Source organism: Notolabrus celidotus, chromosome 8 (genome assembly GCF_009762535.1).
Source record: "Notolabrus celidotus isolate fNotCel1 chromosome 8, fNotCel1.pri, whole genome shotgun sequence".
Lineage (NCBI taxonomy): Eukaryota > Metazoa > Chordata > Actinopteri > Labriformes > Labridae > Notolabrus > Notolabrus celidotus.
The window spans coordinates 17,643,860-17,662,079 of NC_048279.1; the positions used below are offsets into that span (position 1 = coordinate 17,643,860).

General features: G+C 38.3%; 2 protein-coding genes and 1 long non-coding RNA gene across 4 annotated transcripts; all 3 read right to left on the bottom strand.

The window, feature by feature from the left end:
* Window positions 1–933: 933 nt before the first annotated feature.
* Window positions 934–6,744, bottom strand: LOC117817984. 2 transcript variants are annotated; one of them, XM_034690812.1, is made up of 6 exons: window positions 6,630–6,744; window positions 6,335–6,430; window positions 3,867–4,187; window positions 3,500–3,739; window positions 1,796–1,915; window positions 934–1,671 (listed from the first exon to the last, which is right to left on the bottom strand). In XM_034690812.1, the coding sequence occupies exons 2-6, from the start codon at window positions 6,384–6,386 to the stop codon at window positions 1,481–1,483; spliced, it is 924 nt and encodes a 307-aa protein (XP_034546703.1). In that variant the 5' UTR covers window positions 6,387–6,430; window positions 6,630–6,744; the 3' UTR covers window positions 934–1,480. The 2 variants fall into 2 exon arrangements, with proteins under 2 accessions (XP_034546703.1, XP_034546704.1); XM_034690813.1 differs by having other exon boundaries at window positions 1,777–1,915.
* A 2,760-nt stretch (window positions 6,745–9,504) lies between these two features.
* LOC117817986 lies at window positions 9,505–11,986 on the bottom strand. The gene is made up of 3 exons (XR_004632274.1): window positions 11,715–11,986; window positions 10,558–10,675; window positions 9,505–10,435 (listed from the first exon to the last, which is right to left on the bottom strand). It is a non-coding gene; the product is annotated as an uncharacterized LOC117817986 (long non-coding RNA).
* Window positions 11,987–13,581: 1,595 nt separating this feature from the next.
* Window positions 13,582–17,186, bottom strand: LOC117817981 (arylsulfatase I-like). The gene is given in 6 exon segments (XM_034690802.1): window positions 13,582–14,066; window positions 14,069–14,488; window positions 14,491–14,628; window positions 14,631–14,681; window positions 14,684–15,240; window positions 16,873–17,186. Coding segments are annotated over 6 exon segments (1,701 nt in total). The 3' UTR covers window positions 13,582–13,845.
* Between the last annotated feature and the right edge of the window lie 1,034 nt (window positions 17,187–18,220).

Below are 18,220 nucleotides of genomic sequence, written 5' to 3' on the forward strand. Positions count from 1 at the left end.
TATTTATAATGTAATTCTCATATATCTGTTTTTGTCATTTTTATTATTACTTTTTTCCTTAAACCACATGTACTTTGTCTTTGAAGAACTCAATACATTTTATTAAAATTGATTTGCATCTGTTTTTCTTGTTTAGTCTGGCAAAATATATTAAGCTGACACAAACAGTAAAATAAAAAGTCTATGTATTCATAATGCTCGGGGATTGTTAAAAAAAAAAGGTCTTGTACTTTTCTCTCATGTCAAAAGACTTATTCTTATATTCTGTCAAATAAATCCTACTGTGCTTTAATCTCGGCCTTAAAGCTTTTTAAAGATGTTGGGTTGGGTTGTGTGATGTACGAACAACTGATGGCTGCTGTTGAGCTCTCACCAGAGGCGAAGTTCCTCATTTTAAGAAGAAGCCTCAAAGAGGCTATAAACATTCTCACTGTATACTCTGGTCAAGTCAAGTCACATTTATTTATAAAGCACATTCAATAACAGAGGAAGCTAACCAAAGTGCTGTACAATGCATACAAAACACAATGTGAAACCAAACAATGATAAAGAAAAAAAAGAGACAAGTGAAATGACCAAAAAAAAAACCACAGCAGAAGAATATCTAAACTGGCTGCCTATTCTGGACAAGTGGACTTAAATAGTATGGTAAAAGGTGAGTTTTGAGGCTAGACTTGAAAGAGTTAACAGGGGGGTCAGACCTGGTTAAGGAAGACAAGCTGAGGCCTTGACAGAGGTGCATTCTCCCTTGCTCTTAGGAGTAATTGTGCGACACTTCAGCGTCAACTTTTGGTCAAGTCATCTAAAGCATATTCAAAGCTTAACATTAAACTCTGTCTGATCCTACCAATTTAGTCTATCTTAAACTCAACAGAGTTTGTTGTCCTCCTCAGGAAACTGGGAAATACAGAAAAAAAGAAGACAACACAAGACTGGCAGCAACATACATGTTTGGTTTAATCACACTGTCTCATGGTTTACATTTCCACTATAAATGTAAATAAATGTATCATGTTATGTAATTCTGTTCTTTTTTTTGCACGGTTATTTGCTCTTCTAATCTTTTTCTGTTTCTATGGTCACAGGAAACAGTTGTCTTGCAGCATCAGTGACACCTCTATTAATAGGGTTAAAACTTTACACCCACCAAAACCAGTCAAGTATATCTATCAGCACTTGTGATCACAGGAAAGAGTGTGGGGGAGTCTGAATAACAGAACTTGTGGAGCTACAGTAAAAAAGAAAAAAAAATGTTCATTTCATTTTTTTGCTGTTTAAAAACAAACAAAAAAACACTTGTCTATTTTTATTGGAAGAAATTAAAAGTGCTAAGCTTTGAGCAGCATTAAGCAGAAGTTAATTTGTGAAAATTCAAAACAGAAAATAATTTCCACTCTCAGCACAGTTTGTTTGTGTCCATGAAGAGAAATGGTCCATGACAGAAGATGAGATATGACATATGGATGTTGTTTTTAGAAGGTTAAAGTTCAGATGCAGACCTTGTAAATTCAGCTATCAAAACAGATGTATTTTGATTTTCTGTTGTTTTAGTGATGGGGCAGCACTGAGCTTCCTTGAATTTCTTTGTCTTCCAAACAAAATAGAAGGCGATCCCAATTAAAACAAGAAATACCACAGCTGCTCTCACAGCATATTGTGGCAGGGAGCGATCTGTAAAGACAGAGGGACACACAATCACAAATAAAGTTAAGGCTAATTAAACTACCAACTACAACTTGATAATTATGTGAAGTGACTAAAGGGTTTTATAGCTACCTCGATACCAGTCTCTTACCCTCAGTATCAATCCAGTTTGGGGTTGTTGTTGACTCAATACACAGGTTGTTTGTGGCAATGATCACCCAGGGTGACACAAGCTTCCCGTTTGGTAAGGTGCAGTTGGTATATATGAAGCCTATAGGGATGAAACAGGTTAGTGTTTGATGTATAGGGGATAATGCCAGAGGAGGTATCCATGACATAGAATTGTTGGCCCACATTGGGGCCAGAGGCAGAGGCAGAGGCAGAGGCAGAGGCAGAGGCAGAGGCAGAGGCAGAGGCAGAGGCAGAGGCAGAGGCAGAGGCAGAGGCAGAGGCAGAGGCAGAGGCAGAGGCAGTTGCTTCCCTGGGTTCAGTAAATTACTGATAATTGACACCAGTGGATATTTATATAATTGTCTCTTGCTGAAGAAAAATTAGGAGCAATGTGTTATGTCTTGGTCAGACTCAGACTCAAATTCTCTACATCCCATAAGATTCTAAGTAAGTGATATGTATAGTGAGGAGGTTGATATAACTGATAGGACCTCTTAGTTTTTAATTTCTTTGAGGAACACAAAACTTTTGATTCGTGGTTAATGGCTAACAGTCACCACTAAATAAAACTGAAGACAGGAGGAGGAAAACAGCACAGAACCTAGCAAGGGATGTTAAAACACACAAAGGGTAGACAGAGACAACCAAATTAAAGAAAACTGACACAAAACACGGACTTCTGCACAGATGCTTCTAATCCATAGACTGTATAAATTTATATTATATATTTATATTTAAAATATAAATATTTATATATATATATAAATTGTGACGTAAAGAGGCGGAGTTTGAGCCTCCTAGCCAACAGCTACGTGTGTTCCCGTCCGGGAGTCAAGTCAGTCATGTCCTTATTTGGGCAAAAACTTGTAATTTCAATATATTCTGAACTGTCGCATTAGAAAAAATTCACCCTTGTACAGTGTGTGCCGATAGAGAAATTAGCTACGTAGAGCCAAGACGTTTTTTGAACCAGGCTGTAAACATGTTTATTAATGCTGCAAAGATCGTCTTTTTTGAATTGGTGTCTATGTGATTTCCGGTGTTTCTGCAGCCAGCCTCAAGCGGATTCTTGATGAATTGCAGTTTATAACACTTCCACATGGGCTTCATAGTTTGAGACCGGAGGTTGCCGCTTGTTCTAATCACGACATCATCAAGCTAGCAATAACAACTCACTGACGTGTTACTTTTTGGTACTTCAAAATAAAACGCACTTCCTGTCCACATAGGAAGTATAACTCAAATCATTAACACTTCTTTATAAATCATTAAACTAAGTAAAATATAAACACAATATGTGTTACCTATTTAACAAAACAATTCGCAACACTGTATCAAAACCCATCATAGTTTTGTTTACAGTCTTCAAATTCTTCATTTAGGAGATACTTAAGTCCCTTATTGATTTAAATTGATTTTATGTAGTTAGGAGTTGCATGGAGTCCCGCTTATGCTACCATTACTCATTTTAGATACAAGCTGATACTTAGCAGGACCATGTACTCAGAATAAGGAAAATAAGTTGTACCTACTTCATAGATGAGAGGGAAGGTAAGGTGTCCAAACCTCAAGTATTCATTGACACCCAGTGGCTGATTAGAGTTGAATATTTAGGCCATGATAGAAGTTAAGATAATCGCTCGTGTTGTAATCATCAAAACATGTTCAGCACGCTTTAACTCACCACATGCAGATATCGTACTGATGTGATTCCTGACTGTGCAGACCAGTAGTCCTGACGTGTCTTGTTTCAGAGTGATGTTATTTGTCTCATTATTTCCAGAGAGGAGCTGAGTGTCAGTCAGTGTTTGTCCATCCAGAGTCCAACTGTATTGAGGACTGTCCCCTCCCTCAGAGGAGCAGGAGACCTTCATCTCTCCCTGAGACAGACACTCAGAGACCAGCTGGACAGAGGACACAGGAGCTGAAGAAAGCACAGTTAGGTACAGTATGCATTATCATTTCCATTCTTTACAGTTACTGCTTATGTGGACAGAGACAAAAAAGACACATGTATCATGTCAGCTTACTTAAAATCCTATTTTATTTACCTTGAATGGTCAACTTTTGATTCTGATGCACTAATTTGGATCCATGTGAATCAAAAATTTCAAGCGCATATTCACCATCATCAGTTTGACTGAGGTTGTAGATCCTAAATACTCCATCACTGTGCGTAAATGAGGATCTGTTTTCTATCTGATTATTCACTATCCTATTCTTTCTCCCATTCAGTATCACTGTTGTTTTATTTAACCATTGGTATTTATATATTTCTGAGGCGCTGTCCATCAGTTTGAGGACCAAAGTTCCTCCCAGAGCTCCATAACACTGGGCTCCATCTTGTCTGCCATCACAGTAGGTTTTCACACCTGAAAGTTAAAGGAGATAATTAATAGCACTACTGAGATGAGTTCACATTTTAACCAATTAAATATCCCCAAGTTTCTGGATAAAAAACGTTATCACAGTGTGTTTCTGAAAATGAATTCCGTATGTAATGAATAAACTGACATCTTAAATATTTCAACCGAATCTTAAAGAATGACAAGATTTTGGTAGAAAAATAAAAGACAAAGATAAGGACAAAATGTTTTGTTTCCTCTAATAAGTCCAAAAAGGTTAATTTAGTCTGACTCTGTACATTTAATTAAACAGTTCTTGTAACTAGACCAGTCTGTTTTCAGTCTACCTTGACATGTTTTGACATCAACCATTCTTCAGGTAGGAAGAACAGTCCTCTATAAATCAGACGATAGACCAGTAAGACAACATTAGGTGACTGCTCTATGTAGTCGAAATATAGACTGTATAAAATATGGACGTAGTATCCATGACATCACCCATCTGTTTCTAAACCACTGTTTTGAGGCCAAGCGTGCCGAACAGAGCCTGCAGCTGACGGGCGCGTGCACTCACCGCGAGGCAGAGCTGCAGAAGGACTAAGTTGAGACCATAGGTTGAGACCAAGCGTGCCAGATACGGCCCTGGTGGTGAGGCTTTCAAGAGTGTGACTGCCCCCTGGTGGCTGGCTGCAGTATAGGTAAAAAAATCCATCTCCCCCATTCATTTGAATGGGGGAGCAGTCAAACTTTAAAAAATAAATACACGTCGTACGAATGTTTCTCACATCCGTATGCTGTGGTGATATGTAGTCAGTATTTGAGTGTTTTGTGTCCAAGGCCTCTTTTTCCTGAAAAGTTTCTTTTTCATTAGTTATTAGAGTTTAAAAAACTGGGTTTTACTTCCGGGTTTCCTTTGATTCACAGCCGCCTTAGAACGAAACTTCAAAGGGCACACAGCGTCTTGTGACGTTACGCTGTAGGGCGGAGCTTATTACAAAGGCTTCACAGGCTCTGGCTGCACAATGGCTGCGCCCAGGAGAGGGATTTTTTGGCTTCAGAACTGTACAACGGGAAGAGGCGGAGCAACGCTGTCCATTTTTATTAACAGTCTATGGTTGAGACGGACTCTCTTGCTCCGACTGCCTGCCCTGTTTATAACCGTTCCTGTGTGCATGAATGCCCAACAAATAAGTTGTGTGTCCTGTTATTATTAAGAGACGGAGAACTAACTTTTTCCCGTCCACAGGCATTCACGTGTGTTCATTGATAAACTCCTGAAAGAGCAATTAGACGCCACGAGCACGTGTCAGCTAATATATCTAATCACCTATAATCCTATTTCTGTTCATTTCATGTTAAATTAAATAAATATGTTAAATTTAAAAATTTGGAGATTTTATTATTAAACAAATTAACATTTATTACCACATAAACACACAAAAGTACTGAAAATTGGTACTGTTGAGTACCAGTACCGATTCCCAGGTATGGGTATCGGTACCATATCGGTTCAAATGTGAAAGGTACCCAACTCTAGTTACAATAACAGTTTAATTTTATGTCCCCTTGTTATTTCTAACATGTTCCCATTGTATTGGTGCTGTGACTGATTACCACTTCAAATTCACACTATAAAATGTTCTTGTGCAGTGGAGCCATGAAAAAATATGTGACAACACAACAATAAACTAAACAAAGCGGATTTCCCTCCTCTTAGCAGCACCTTTACTCAATGAGTGCAATGAATTTGCTGTGTAGCGGCATGTGTTTAATAAGACCAAGATTATTATTGAGCTTTGGCTTTATAACTGAGTTTGTATTAATTCCCTTTTAAGTACAGTTTATGAGTCAGAATGAAACTAATTCCTTGATTTTTTTTATTAATTCATAATTTCAGTTTGAATGATACATAAATGTATGTAAAACAGTTGTATACATTTTAATTTATGTATAGAAAAATAACTTAAATGTAAAAAAAAATATTAGTTAGACTTCACTTATCAGGTAATCAAAATAAATGTGTCAGTCTCAGATTTATCAATGGCAATCAATCACCTTTATGTTTTTGATTAAGTCAGTCTTTAAGTGGTCTCTGAAAGATAATTTATTATTTTAATAACGTTGTTCAAATAGCTGTGTAGAATCTGTCAAATGAGCAGAGTCAGAATTCGTACCTTTAGAGATTCCAAGCAGCAGCAGGAGCAGCAGTCCAAACACTACATCCATGTCTCCTCAGTGCTCAGTGTGCAGCTTTAAGACAAACTTTTCTCCTTCATCAAAACAAACATGCAAATCTTACTGAACAGCCTGAAATGTTTTTGCTTATCAGCTGCAGATAAGAAGGCTTAAAAACTCTTATCATGCACGGTGTTGTTAAAATAGCACAGTTTGAGGGAGGAAAGGAAACACTTTGTACTGAAGTTATCAATACCAGAAACGAAAAGTTGCCTGCTTGTCCTGTTGACATACCTATTCTTCAGTTGCAGCCATGTTGTTGTTGTGTTATCAAGCAAATGAACACTCTGTGACATTTCCACTGTGTGCAACAAAAGTTAAAGTAAACCTTTACTTTCGACAGGCAGAGTATCACAGACAGCCGGTTAAATGCTCAAATACAAAAATACCAGTCAGTGATCCTGATGGACATACTTTTATTTTGCACAGCTATCATCACTACTAAAGCTTTTGCAAACCTTATTTTAAAATGTTTGTCAGATCACAAGAGGGACCCACTAGCCTTCTGATCATCAACAAGTAACAATTACCTTCCTAATGTAATTAAATCCACTTACCTTTTTTGCCAAAATAATTCTGCCACCATGAGATGTTCTCAGAGGATGTGCAATGACCAGTTATGCATATATGCACTTATTTCAAGATAGCAAGTTATCAGCTCATCACAAGGCCTTATATTTTTTATTTAATTACTTTTTAAGAAAATATAACACAAGTTTTACCTTTTGATGAATTCTACCAGAGTTAGTTAATGTATTATTTGTCTTAGTGCTCGGCTAAAAACAACGGCTAAACCACAACCCAGACATTACTCAGGTATTTCCTCCAAAATACTTTAGGTGTTATTCACAAGGATAATGGTGTAGCCAAGTACTTATTTCAGTTCCTCTTTCATGTTTTAAATTAAGTGTGAGAAAGTGCACAAGTTAAATTAAAACAACTCAGACAGGTGCTTGGGAGAAAGTGCCTGATAGAGGATGATGACGGCCACATATTTTAACAGAGGATTGGAGATGGTTTCATTAATTCTCTATGTTGAGCAAAGAAGCAAGAAGTTACTCCAACAGGAAAGACTGTTGTAACACTCAGCTATACAGGAAGTCACAGTCTTTGAAAAACAGTTATCGCACAACTTTTACTGCAAATCATTTTAAATTTGCACAATTTGTGAAGTCTTTTCATTTAATGTGTGAAAAATGAGATTAGACAAAAGCTTTGAATATTATTTTGCATTTTAAAGTGACTATTTATAGTTACTGTTCACAAATAATTGGGAAGCCTCTGTAACTTTCACAATGTATGCATCTTGAAATCTTGAGATCTTCTGTGAGGAACAGTTTGTGTTGATGTGGACACCCCCTGTGGACTAAGTGGTACCTCTTTGTGAAAGTGGTGATTTTTAACATAAAATCTTACTTTGCTTTGTTTGAACACTCAAATGTATCAACTTTCACGTGTACCAAGAGTTTGACATAGGTGAAGATAACTTATACAACTGGTATTGAAGAAAAAACAATGAATAATACAAAAAGTAATAGTTGTTACACTTCCTCATCTCCCAGAAGTGGAGCCAGATTCTTTTGATTTGGATGGACACACTGAACCACCGACTTTTGCCAGGTTGAATTCAAATATGTTTGCACACATGATGTTTAGCTTTTTTATCCCACTTTTCATACTATAAGAACTAACATTAAAGTATCCAAAATATATTATATTCCTGTGTTTTTTTCTTTAAAAAGTAACATAACAGAGTGAAAACATTTAAAATGTCTTAGCTTGAGTCTCTAAATAAATGATGCTTATTCAAAGTCAAAGTTAAGAGTACTAACAAAAAGAAAATATGTTGCATTGAAAAGTAAAGACAACTGCTGTTTATTTAAACTAAATATTGCCTCTGAAAAGGAAAAAACCTAATCCTTGTCTAGGATTCTTGGGTGGCCACTAGGGTGGCCAATCAGATTTTCAGGAAGGCTATGGCTGATCTTGTTCATCTTCTGGAAACTCCTCTGTGATCTCTGTTAAGGAGATTTTACCAGAGCTATTTTTACTTTTTACAGTAAACTCAAAAGACATCTTCTGCTTGTAGTGATGGGAAGTTCGGCTCTTTTCAGAGAGCCGGCTCTTTTGACTCGGCTCCCAAAGAAGCTCTTTCGACTCCCGAACGGCCCTTAATTTAGGATCTTTTGGTCGCTGTATATTTTACCTTAACTTTACGAAAAATAAAGTTTTGTGTTGAAAACCGTTTTACGTACAGTGTTTTTATGAGAAGACTTATAATTGCCCAATTTTGTGCATTTTTTCTGTTACAAAACCATTCTTACTGTTGTTTAGTATTTTAATCAAACTTCTTTATTGTACAATTTAACCAAAAACGGCAAACATATCCACAGAACAGAACCAGAACAGAACTCAAGGAAAACAGAACCAGAACCAAACTCAAGCCAACAGAACCAGAACCGAACTCAAGCAAACAGAAAAAGAACAGGAACCTAACTCAAGTAAACTGAACAGGAACCAAACTCATGCAAACAGAACCAGAACCAAACTCAAGGAAAACAGAATCAGAACCAAACTCAAGCAAACATAACCAGAACCAAACTCAAGCAAACATAACCAGAACCAAACTCAAGCAAAAAGAACCTGAACCAACTCAAGCAAAAAGAACAGGAACCAACTCAAGCAAAAAGAACAGGAACCAACTCAAGCAAAACAGAACCAGAACCAAACTCAAGCAAACATAACCAGAACCAAACTCAAGCAAAAAGAACCTGAACCAACTCAAGCAAAAAGAACAGGAACCAACTCAAGCAAAAAGAACAGGAACCAACTCAAGCAAAACAGAACCAGAACCAAACTCAAGCAAACAGAACCAGAAGAAACTCGGAAACTTATTCTACTTTTTGTTTAACTCCAACCTCACATTTATCCATCATTCAATAATTCAAAGAGTATTTCTGTTGTTACTTTCATATTATACAAATGAGTGTAGTTAAAGTTGAACCATTACCAAGAGTCAGTGATTGCTACTGTTTGATTATGTTAGTGATACAGACAAAACATGATCATTGTGCATCCTAATTACCATAAAGAAACAGATACTCATCTGTTAAGTGTTTTATTTGCAGTTTATTGTCCTTCAAACATTAATCACAAGCTGATAGTAAGACAAAGCCAGTGTAGACTACAATAATATTCATAGACTATTAGAAGACACCTGCTAAAATACAATTCTATAGAATGGCCAATTATATGCTTATTTTGAAAATAACACAAATAAAATCATTCATGTCACAGCGGCTAAAAGCTGCCTCTTCCTGGGGAGCTTCTTCTTAACCTGTAAAAACCTGAGTAAAGTATTTATCACTGAGTTTCCTCATTTATGTAGCTGCTTGAAACAACATAAGAACGCTCTGTCCTTTTTGTAGTCAATCTGTGGTAGATTGTAGTTTTTAATACGGCAGTCTCACATGACATTAGTACCATCTGTCTAATGTAAGAGCAGACGGACTCTCCTAATGCCAGGGTTGTCGCTTCTTAATTCCTTATATAGCCTACACCTTTTCTTGACCACAGGAAATTTTCCATCAAGAAAGGAAAGGTGGTTTGGAAAGGACATAGGAGGTCATTTGGACTTTTTGAACGTACAATTAAATATATATATGGTTATCAGACACGGTGTAAACAATAAGGCTGGGTTACATATTATCAAAGGCAGGAAGTGAATCAACACAAGAGGGAAGAATGAACGACAAATAAAAAGGGATATGATTACTGAACAATATAAACTAAGCTCAAAAGAAAACAAGGGTAAAACTACTACTGCTGATTGATTTAGATTGACATTAAAGTGCACCACACTCATGTAAGATACAGAAAGAAACTTCCGAGACATTTCAGCTCCAATGTGAGTTATTATTAAATCCTGTTTGCTGTTTTTTCTCTTGGTCATCTGTGTCCATTGTTGATGACGGTGTTCATCTGAGCCCGACTAATCCTGAACTACTCTGAAAGAGCTCTCCTCAGGTATATACTTGAGTCTGCGCAAAAGACATAATAAAGCAAAGTTATTTTACAGGAAGGCAGAACAAAGGGTTTTTTTGGGGGTTTTTTCTCAAGCAGAATATTGTTAGATTAGCAAATGTTGCCGTGACACACTCACATTTTTTTACCCTCCTTCTTTTTGTGCCGTGCTCTCCGACACACACAGCAAAGTATCACCCCAATGAGCAGAACACCGACTGCAGAGCTGGCTCCGATCAAGATGGGCAAAAAGTTTTCTGTGGAGAGAAGATTGTAAAAGTGATTACACATGGTAAATGGACTTGTATACTCATATAGCCCTTTTCTAGTCTTTCTGACATTCAAAGTGCTTTAATACTACTCGTCACATACACCCATTCACACCACAGTCACACACTGATAGCAGAGGATGCTGTATAGTATAGTATAGTACAGCATCAGCTAATCACATTCATCAGCATTCACCACTGACTATGTCCCAGGGAGCAATTCAGGGTTTATTGTCTTGCCCAAAGACACTTGCACAAATAAAAAGATTTAGCAGTAAAATGAGAAGTTACGTGTTGTACCAACAGTTGTTATGAAATAAAGAAATACCCCAGTTGTGGCTGGGAGCTCCTTAGCAGCAGGAACTATTATGTGGTTCACCACCAGAGGGAGGGATAATTACAGGAATATACTCTGTGCTCACTCTGGATATCTTATGTGAATGATATATATCTTTGAAATGAGGTGATCTTTAAGCCTAAGTTTTGATTAGATCATATTATGTTGTCACATTTTGTACAACATTCAGTCGAATAACGACACACAGGTTAACTATCATTTGCTGTATTCACCTGTGACACAGAAGCTGTAAGTGAAGGGTTATTGTGACCAAAATGAGAGTTGGCAAAAAAAAAAAATTTGACCAGCTACCATATGACTAATACTGAAAGTATCAATTCCTGTAAGTGTTTACCTAATTCCTCTCTGTAACAGCACCTTTTCATCACATCAGGTTTCCTGTACAGTCTACTTTGTCAATGTATAAAAAAACTATGCTACCATGCAATGCAAACACTTTTTAGTTTTTATCATTTTAAGTAAATTTTGGGAGTTGTAGTCTTTGAGAGGAAAAAGCTGCAAAAGTTGCAGAAAAGCATAATAAATGTTTGCGAACTAACATTCAATGCTATTTCATTTAATCTTCTGTCTTACAACACCACATTGATGTATTGTGTTTCACCATCACATTCAACTTTGTACTATTTCGTAGAAAAACATGATATAAGCTTACGAGGTAACAAGACTTACTTTGAACAGCCAGAATAACTTTAACGTGTCTCAGGAGGACCCCATTTGAATTAAAGATCTCAATGTTGTATTGGCCGAAATCCTTTTCCTCCACATTAGAGATTTTAAGTGTCCCGTTGTAGATGAAAAACTCTGTCCGGTTTCTAAATGACTCCTGTATCAACACCTTTTCTTTCTTCAGGGTGAACACGTTATGGATCCAGTGGGAAGCAGTTTCTTACACAACAGTAGATGTCCGCTGGCATTTGTCATCACCTGAATGTACACAGATCCCCCGAGAGAAGAAGAGCATAGAGAAGTGTTGCACATGGCATTGCATTTTGTCTCAGCAACTGGAAAGAGAGCTAAAAACAAGCCAAAGACATCAAAAAGTTATTCACTTAAAATATAACAATGGTGTTGCAAAGTGTTCAAATATGTGTCCTTAATAAGGAGGATTTTACCATGCCCCACTCCAGCAAACATCACAAGAAGAAGAACTTTCTCCATGCTTCTGTCATCCAGAGTAACCTTCAAACCTTTACAAGATTATTTTTCATCAAAGATCTAATCAATCCTTTTAGCACTGAAACAAAGATGATAAACCTCAGCCCACAGGTTGTGCTAGATACAGAGAGGAAACAGAAACGGGGTGTTGGTCAGGTTCAGTGGTTGGAAGCAGGAAACTAAATTAACCGTCTCACTTCTCCTACCCAAAGAAAGTCTTTGGCAGCATGTTAGAGTGTGCTAGCATTACTCATGCAACATGTGAAGAAATATCGCTGGTGTCATTGAGATACGCTAAAAAAAAACATGACCTCTAAACAGCTTAACATGCAATGAGATGTCATGTTGAAATAAGGGGGAACATCAGTGATACAAATGGAAAGCAAAAAGGGACATTTCCACAGCAAATTACATTGAAACAGTATTCCCACTGCTCTGTATGCCAGTGCAACAGTTATTTACGTAATATAATTAATTTTAAACCATTAGAAAACCCTAATGGAAACTGTTTTTACAGTGTTTTATTGAGATACACTAAAACTTTGTCATTGCCTCGTATCAAACTGTATGCATATTCAATGTTCAGAGTTAAAGAGGTCCACTTATTCACACCAGATAAAGACATGAGTGGACACACACTTAATAGGCTACATTGCACCCAGAATCACGATATATCCATGGCCTTTATTAATCTCAGGTTGAGCAAACCTCTCCCGGAAGGATGTCATGTTCTATCTTTTCCACCATCACTCACAGCAGTTAAGATGTTAGTGTCGTTTCATGTTTTTCTTTGAGATCAAACCCCAAATGTTGAAATCACGTGTGAAACTTAATCTCAGGTTCCTGTTTACTAACTTGTGAGTTTCAACACTAAAGAAGAAGTTAGATTTTAACTATGCACACATGCAAATGGAAGACAAACTTGGAGACAAACTGAAAGAAAATCTTAGAGTTCAAACTTATCAAAAACACCATCTATACAAATGATTTAGTTTACATCAGATGATAACTATCTGGATCAACCCTTACACAATAAAGAATAATGTATTCATCATGGTATTACAACTTACTTACAGAGGTAAAGGTGATTGCAATTCTGACCCCCACATAAAGAAGGGCGATTTCCATGTTTGTTTAATTTAGGTCTGAAGATTTAGCTCTTAACTTCACTTCTAAATGTTCTATCCATGTTCACCTGTTGTTACTGTCTTTAGCTCGTTAGTGTGTTCCTCTCATTTTATGATTTATACTTTTGTTTTTGATGGCAATGGTCCTCTTTTTTAAAAAAGTAACATTTTGTTGGAACTTGTGTAAATTATGATTGGGAGAAGTTGAGAACCAGAGTTTATTTTAAAAAAATCAGTCTTACAACAAAGTCACATCAACAAAAAGGATTATAATCACCAAATAAAGCAATGCAATTTGATTTAAGGAAAGGACTTTGAGACAGGGGCAACTTCAACATGAATCAGGAAGTGAACCAACACATGCACCTCCTACTTAGTAGTCAAAGTGGACCTTGCAGAAGCTTTTATCTTTGTTCAACAAAGACAAAAATACAGCTTCTTCAAAAACCCACAGAGGTATTCATGAACTTCTCCTTTAAGAGTGTCTCTCCCCTGAGCCCTCTTCAGCTGCGTCCTTTCTATATCCTGTTTGACATAATCCTTGTGTTAAGTCTTCTGAAAAACGACCTGCTTTTGGAGAATTTAAGATTCTTCTTCCGGTCTTTCTTCTCTGTCTTGTACACACTGTCCCAGCTGTCCTCCTCCTCATCTCCTACCCAGGGTCCCCAGGCACCTCCATTCAAGTGGGGGTCTGCCCGTAGGTCCTCTGAGGGGTACCTTACCGGCACAGCAGTGCGATATAGTACACCAACCTAGCTAGCAGCTCTTTGACTACATCTTCTCTCTGTTCGGAAAGGTCAAAACGTTCATAGGGGTCTCCAGAGATGTTGAAAAGCCACACCGATTTCCTGGGCACGATGGGGCGCTCCAAGTTCCACCAGCTGCCGGGGAAGCCTGGAAGCATCTGTGGGGGTGTCCAGTCTCCATAGCCTGGGTCTCCTGTAAGGAGTTTCCAGTCTCCGGCTCGTATTGAGGCCTGTACAGCTGTATTCCAAATCCCAAATCCTTTTTGCAGTGAACCACTGCGTGCATAGTTGTACAGAGGGTCAATATTGTGGAGGATCTCCAACCTGGGTGACTCCTTACCCTCACTGATAGCCTCCCAAACATCATACCCATCCAACCCCTCTGTCAGGGACTCATTGCCACCTGCTAATCCACCAAAGTTGGGTACCAGTCAGTGATGTGTACAAGGGCTTTACTAATCCTCCTCTTTTTTCTCAACAGTGGACTATGGACAAAACCCAATCCTCGGATGCCACCTTCCCAGTAGGTGCCTTTGCGTCCTCTCAGTGGCCAGTACTTCCACCGGACAAAGGCTGACCCCCATTGTCTGTGGAGAAGATGATGACACGTTCTGGTAGTACCCGTATTTGCGGAGGGCGTACGTTATATTCCGAACTGCCTCATCTACAGCTGAAACCATAGCAGCATATTTCCTGCGCGCCACATTTCCCAGCCCACGGTACGGATAAATGTACTCCCGCGGGGACTGCAGTGGCGCATGAACAGCTTGGAAGGAGAGGAAGATGAATAGCGGCTGGGACTGAGGATCATGGGTTGCCAGGATCTTGCGGACTCTCTGGGTGTAGAGATGGGTGGAGTATTTGCCCCCCTGATTCCAGGCGACTGACTCCCCCTCATGCAGGTCAAAGCCACAAAGCCCAGGGCCGTCACAGGAGTCATAGGTGTAGTAGTTCACACTGCCCGTTAAGGAGCCGAAGTATGTGTCAAAGCCACGGCGGGTGGGTAGGCACTCCTTCTTGTAGAAGCCCAGGTGCCACTTGCCGACCATGTGGGTGGAGTAGCCGAGCTCCTGCAGTCTCTGAGGGAGGGTGACCTGGTCGAAAGGCAGGCAGTTGGGCTGGCGGGGCCGGATGATGGAGTGTTGCAAGCCAGTGTGGATTTGATACCTATAGATACGAAATAGATTGGCAAGAAAATTGCCAGAATGACAACTATTTATTCATTAAGAGGTATTGTAGATAATTATATTTATACAGGATTTGACAGGGGGAAAAAGAGGAATACGGGGTGCTTTCTCTTTTCACCCTCACACTAACATTGGGATAACTAATGTTCAAGAGATTAAGAAGCATGGGCAAAATGCTCGTAGCCCTACATCTTATTTGTATTTATGTCTGCAACTTTAGTTGAGATTTTTCTTTTAATTTGAGGTAGATATCAATAAGCAAAAATACAGTTATTACACTTGTAATATTATGTCTCTGTGGAATCCCCCCCAAATAAAAAATAAAACTAACATACGAAATTATGAAGTTTGTGGTTTGTCAAAAGCTTTTGTTTACAGTGTGGAGAAATGTTAATATTTAGTAATATCGGTCAGATTCTAGATTCAAACACTCCCCTGCTCATCCTCCCGTTGGTGAAGCGATGATGGCCTTTGAGGACAAGAAGCTCCTAAGATGCATGATAAGTATGATTATCTATTTGTCAAGTTTTTACCATCGAAAAGGTTAACAGTACAAATTATTTTGCGCTCACAACCACTCTCTTCTTCTTCGTATTCCAGACAGTGCATTTCAAGTGTCCACTCACTAAACACAGATGGCCATTACTGGTTTGTCCATCCTGTGCACAATTTAGAAACATGATGTTGCAAGATGGTGGCCTCCACGAAGGGAACCCTCTCCTTATACAGATATTGCAGACTCATTCTAAGTTAACAAAAACAAAACCATTTTTATTTTCAGGTGATTATACACTAATTTCATCATAATTAAGAATATTATATTCCACTTCTACCAAGTCTGTTCTGCTATGAATACTACACACTTTACCTTTAATTTTCAGACAACAAAAATAAATGGTCAGTCTTCCTTTTTCCTATTGATGATGTGACAACTTTTTGAGTTGTGATTAGTCATTTCCTGTTGAGTCACACCACGGTTTGCAGAAAAAAACAGACAGACATGAGCATGCACTCCACTGTGAAGCATAATGGAGGCAATGCTGTATGATGTTTAATTTGGTGGTTAAGAAGTCGAAGATAATGCATCAGTAATGACATTCAACTTAAGAACCAAAAATATATTTATTTGAATTATGTCCAATGTAAGGACACAAACAATAAATGTTTATTTTATTTTATTTTAAGTTTTTCACTGGCATGTTAATGAAAAAAACAGACTAAACCCTGCCTTCATTGACTATGGTTTGACTCAGGCTATTGAAACAGTTGTACAGGTTTCAAGACCCCCAAAATATGTTTGACACTATTAAAGAAATCTGTACAAGTCATTTACTTTTGTCTATTCTGTGCAACACTAAGCCGATATCCCAATGTTACAGATCCATAATGGTATACATGAGAAGTTTTTGCTCTGCCTCTCCATTCTTTTTAACGTTATAAATTGTCTAAAACAGGATTGTGAAATACATCTCTTAATTTCCTTAAGAATTTTTTCTCCCAAACATCAAACAGTGAGATACAGCAGATTAACTAGTTGAGTTGAAGATTAATACATTGCTAATTATAACAGAAAACATTAGGATAATCTCAGGTTTGAGAACGAACTCTTTACCTGCCAGTGATGAGTTGACTTCGAGACGGGGTACAGATAGGCTGGATGTAATAATTCTCCAGTTTCACTCCATCTGCAGCCAGTTTATCCAATGCTGGCGTCCTGATGTCAGAGCTGTGATAGCCAATGTCATTGAATCCCTGATCGTCTGTCATGATGAAGATGATGTGAGGAGGCTGTGGGATAGGAGACCTGTCAACATAAGTTAGATCAGGCTCGTTTTCCACCTGGTTAGGACTCATCATGTCCCAGGTCAGATACCCGAGGCTGAAGAGGCTCATCATAGAAAACCCAGTCAGAGCTGTCGTTGCCATGCTTCCTGTGTCACTCTTTATCAGCTGGCACTCGTCATAAAATCATCCTGCAGTGAGTCTCCGAAGATAATTTGTAGAAATCATAAAATGCTGACTCAAAATGATTCAAAATCAAAGAGAAATGTACATAACAGCTACACCTCCATCCTTACTGACTCTCCTGAAAGTCTCAGCCTCCTTTGAAAACATTTCCCTTTTCCTAGTGGTCCCATTAACTCCGCCTATTTGCCCCGCTGCCTCACTAAAACAACATCAGCCCCCTACCACCCCAAAAAAACTCCCAGACATTTAATGTTTCTACTACCTCCAGGTGTTAAAAGTGAGTTTATACATCACACACAATCTCTCGTGGTGTAGTTTTGATATATTTAAACAGAACATCTTTTTGCTAAATGTGGATGTTACTCTTGAAAATATGTCAAATTTTAGGACTGCATTGTTTTCTTTTTTCATTATTGCTCCTTTCAGCCTAGAACACCAAAGCGGCACGGCCTCACATCACATCATACTTTACAAATTTCTAGAAAGCAGGGGAAAGAAATCCTTCCATCTGACCTCATTTAGCAGCTTATGACAGAGACCCTACAGACGGACCTTCATTCAGAAAAACATGATGTGTGGGGGAGATTTGTGTCTCAGAACTGCTGTGGGGCCCTGCAGACACAGTCACAGACAGTGTTCCTCTACTTCACTGCGCTCACTAACACTCTCTTATTATTCCTGCTGACTTTATACGTGTTGCAGACCTGAGGAGAGAGACAGACCAGAATTCTAACACTCTGATAACATCTCTAGCCAGGTTTTCAAAGAACCACTTTACAAAGCATCCAGTGGGTCAACAGAGACTGCACCGCCTTAGCCACAGCTCCTGCTTGATTATATCAATTCACAGCACCTTCTGTGTAGACCTTCATCAGACTGGAGAAGGGCTGTGGTGCGTAGTGAGATGTTAAGGGATTGATACTAAGTTATTAGGGACACTTATTTCATTTCTTATATCCTATTTTATACTAAGGAGATACATTATAAAGGAT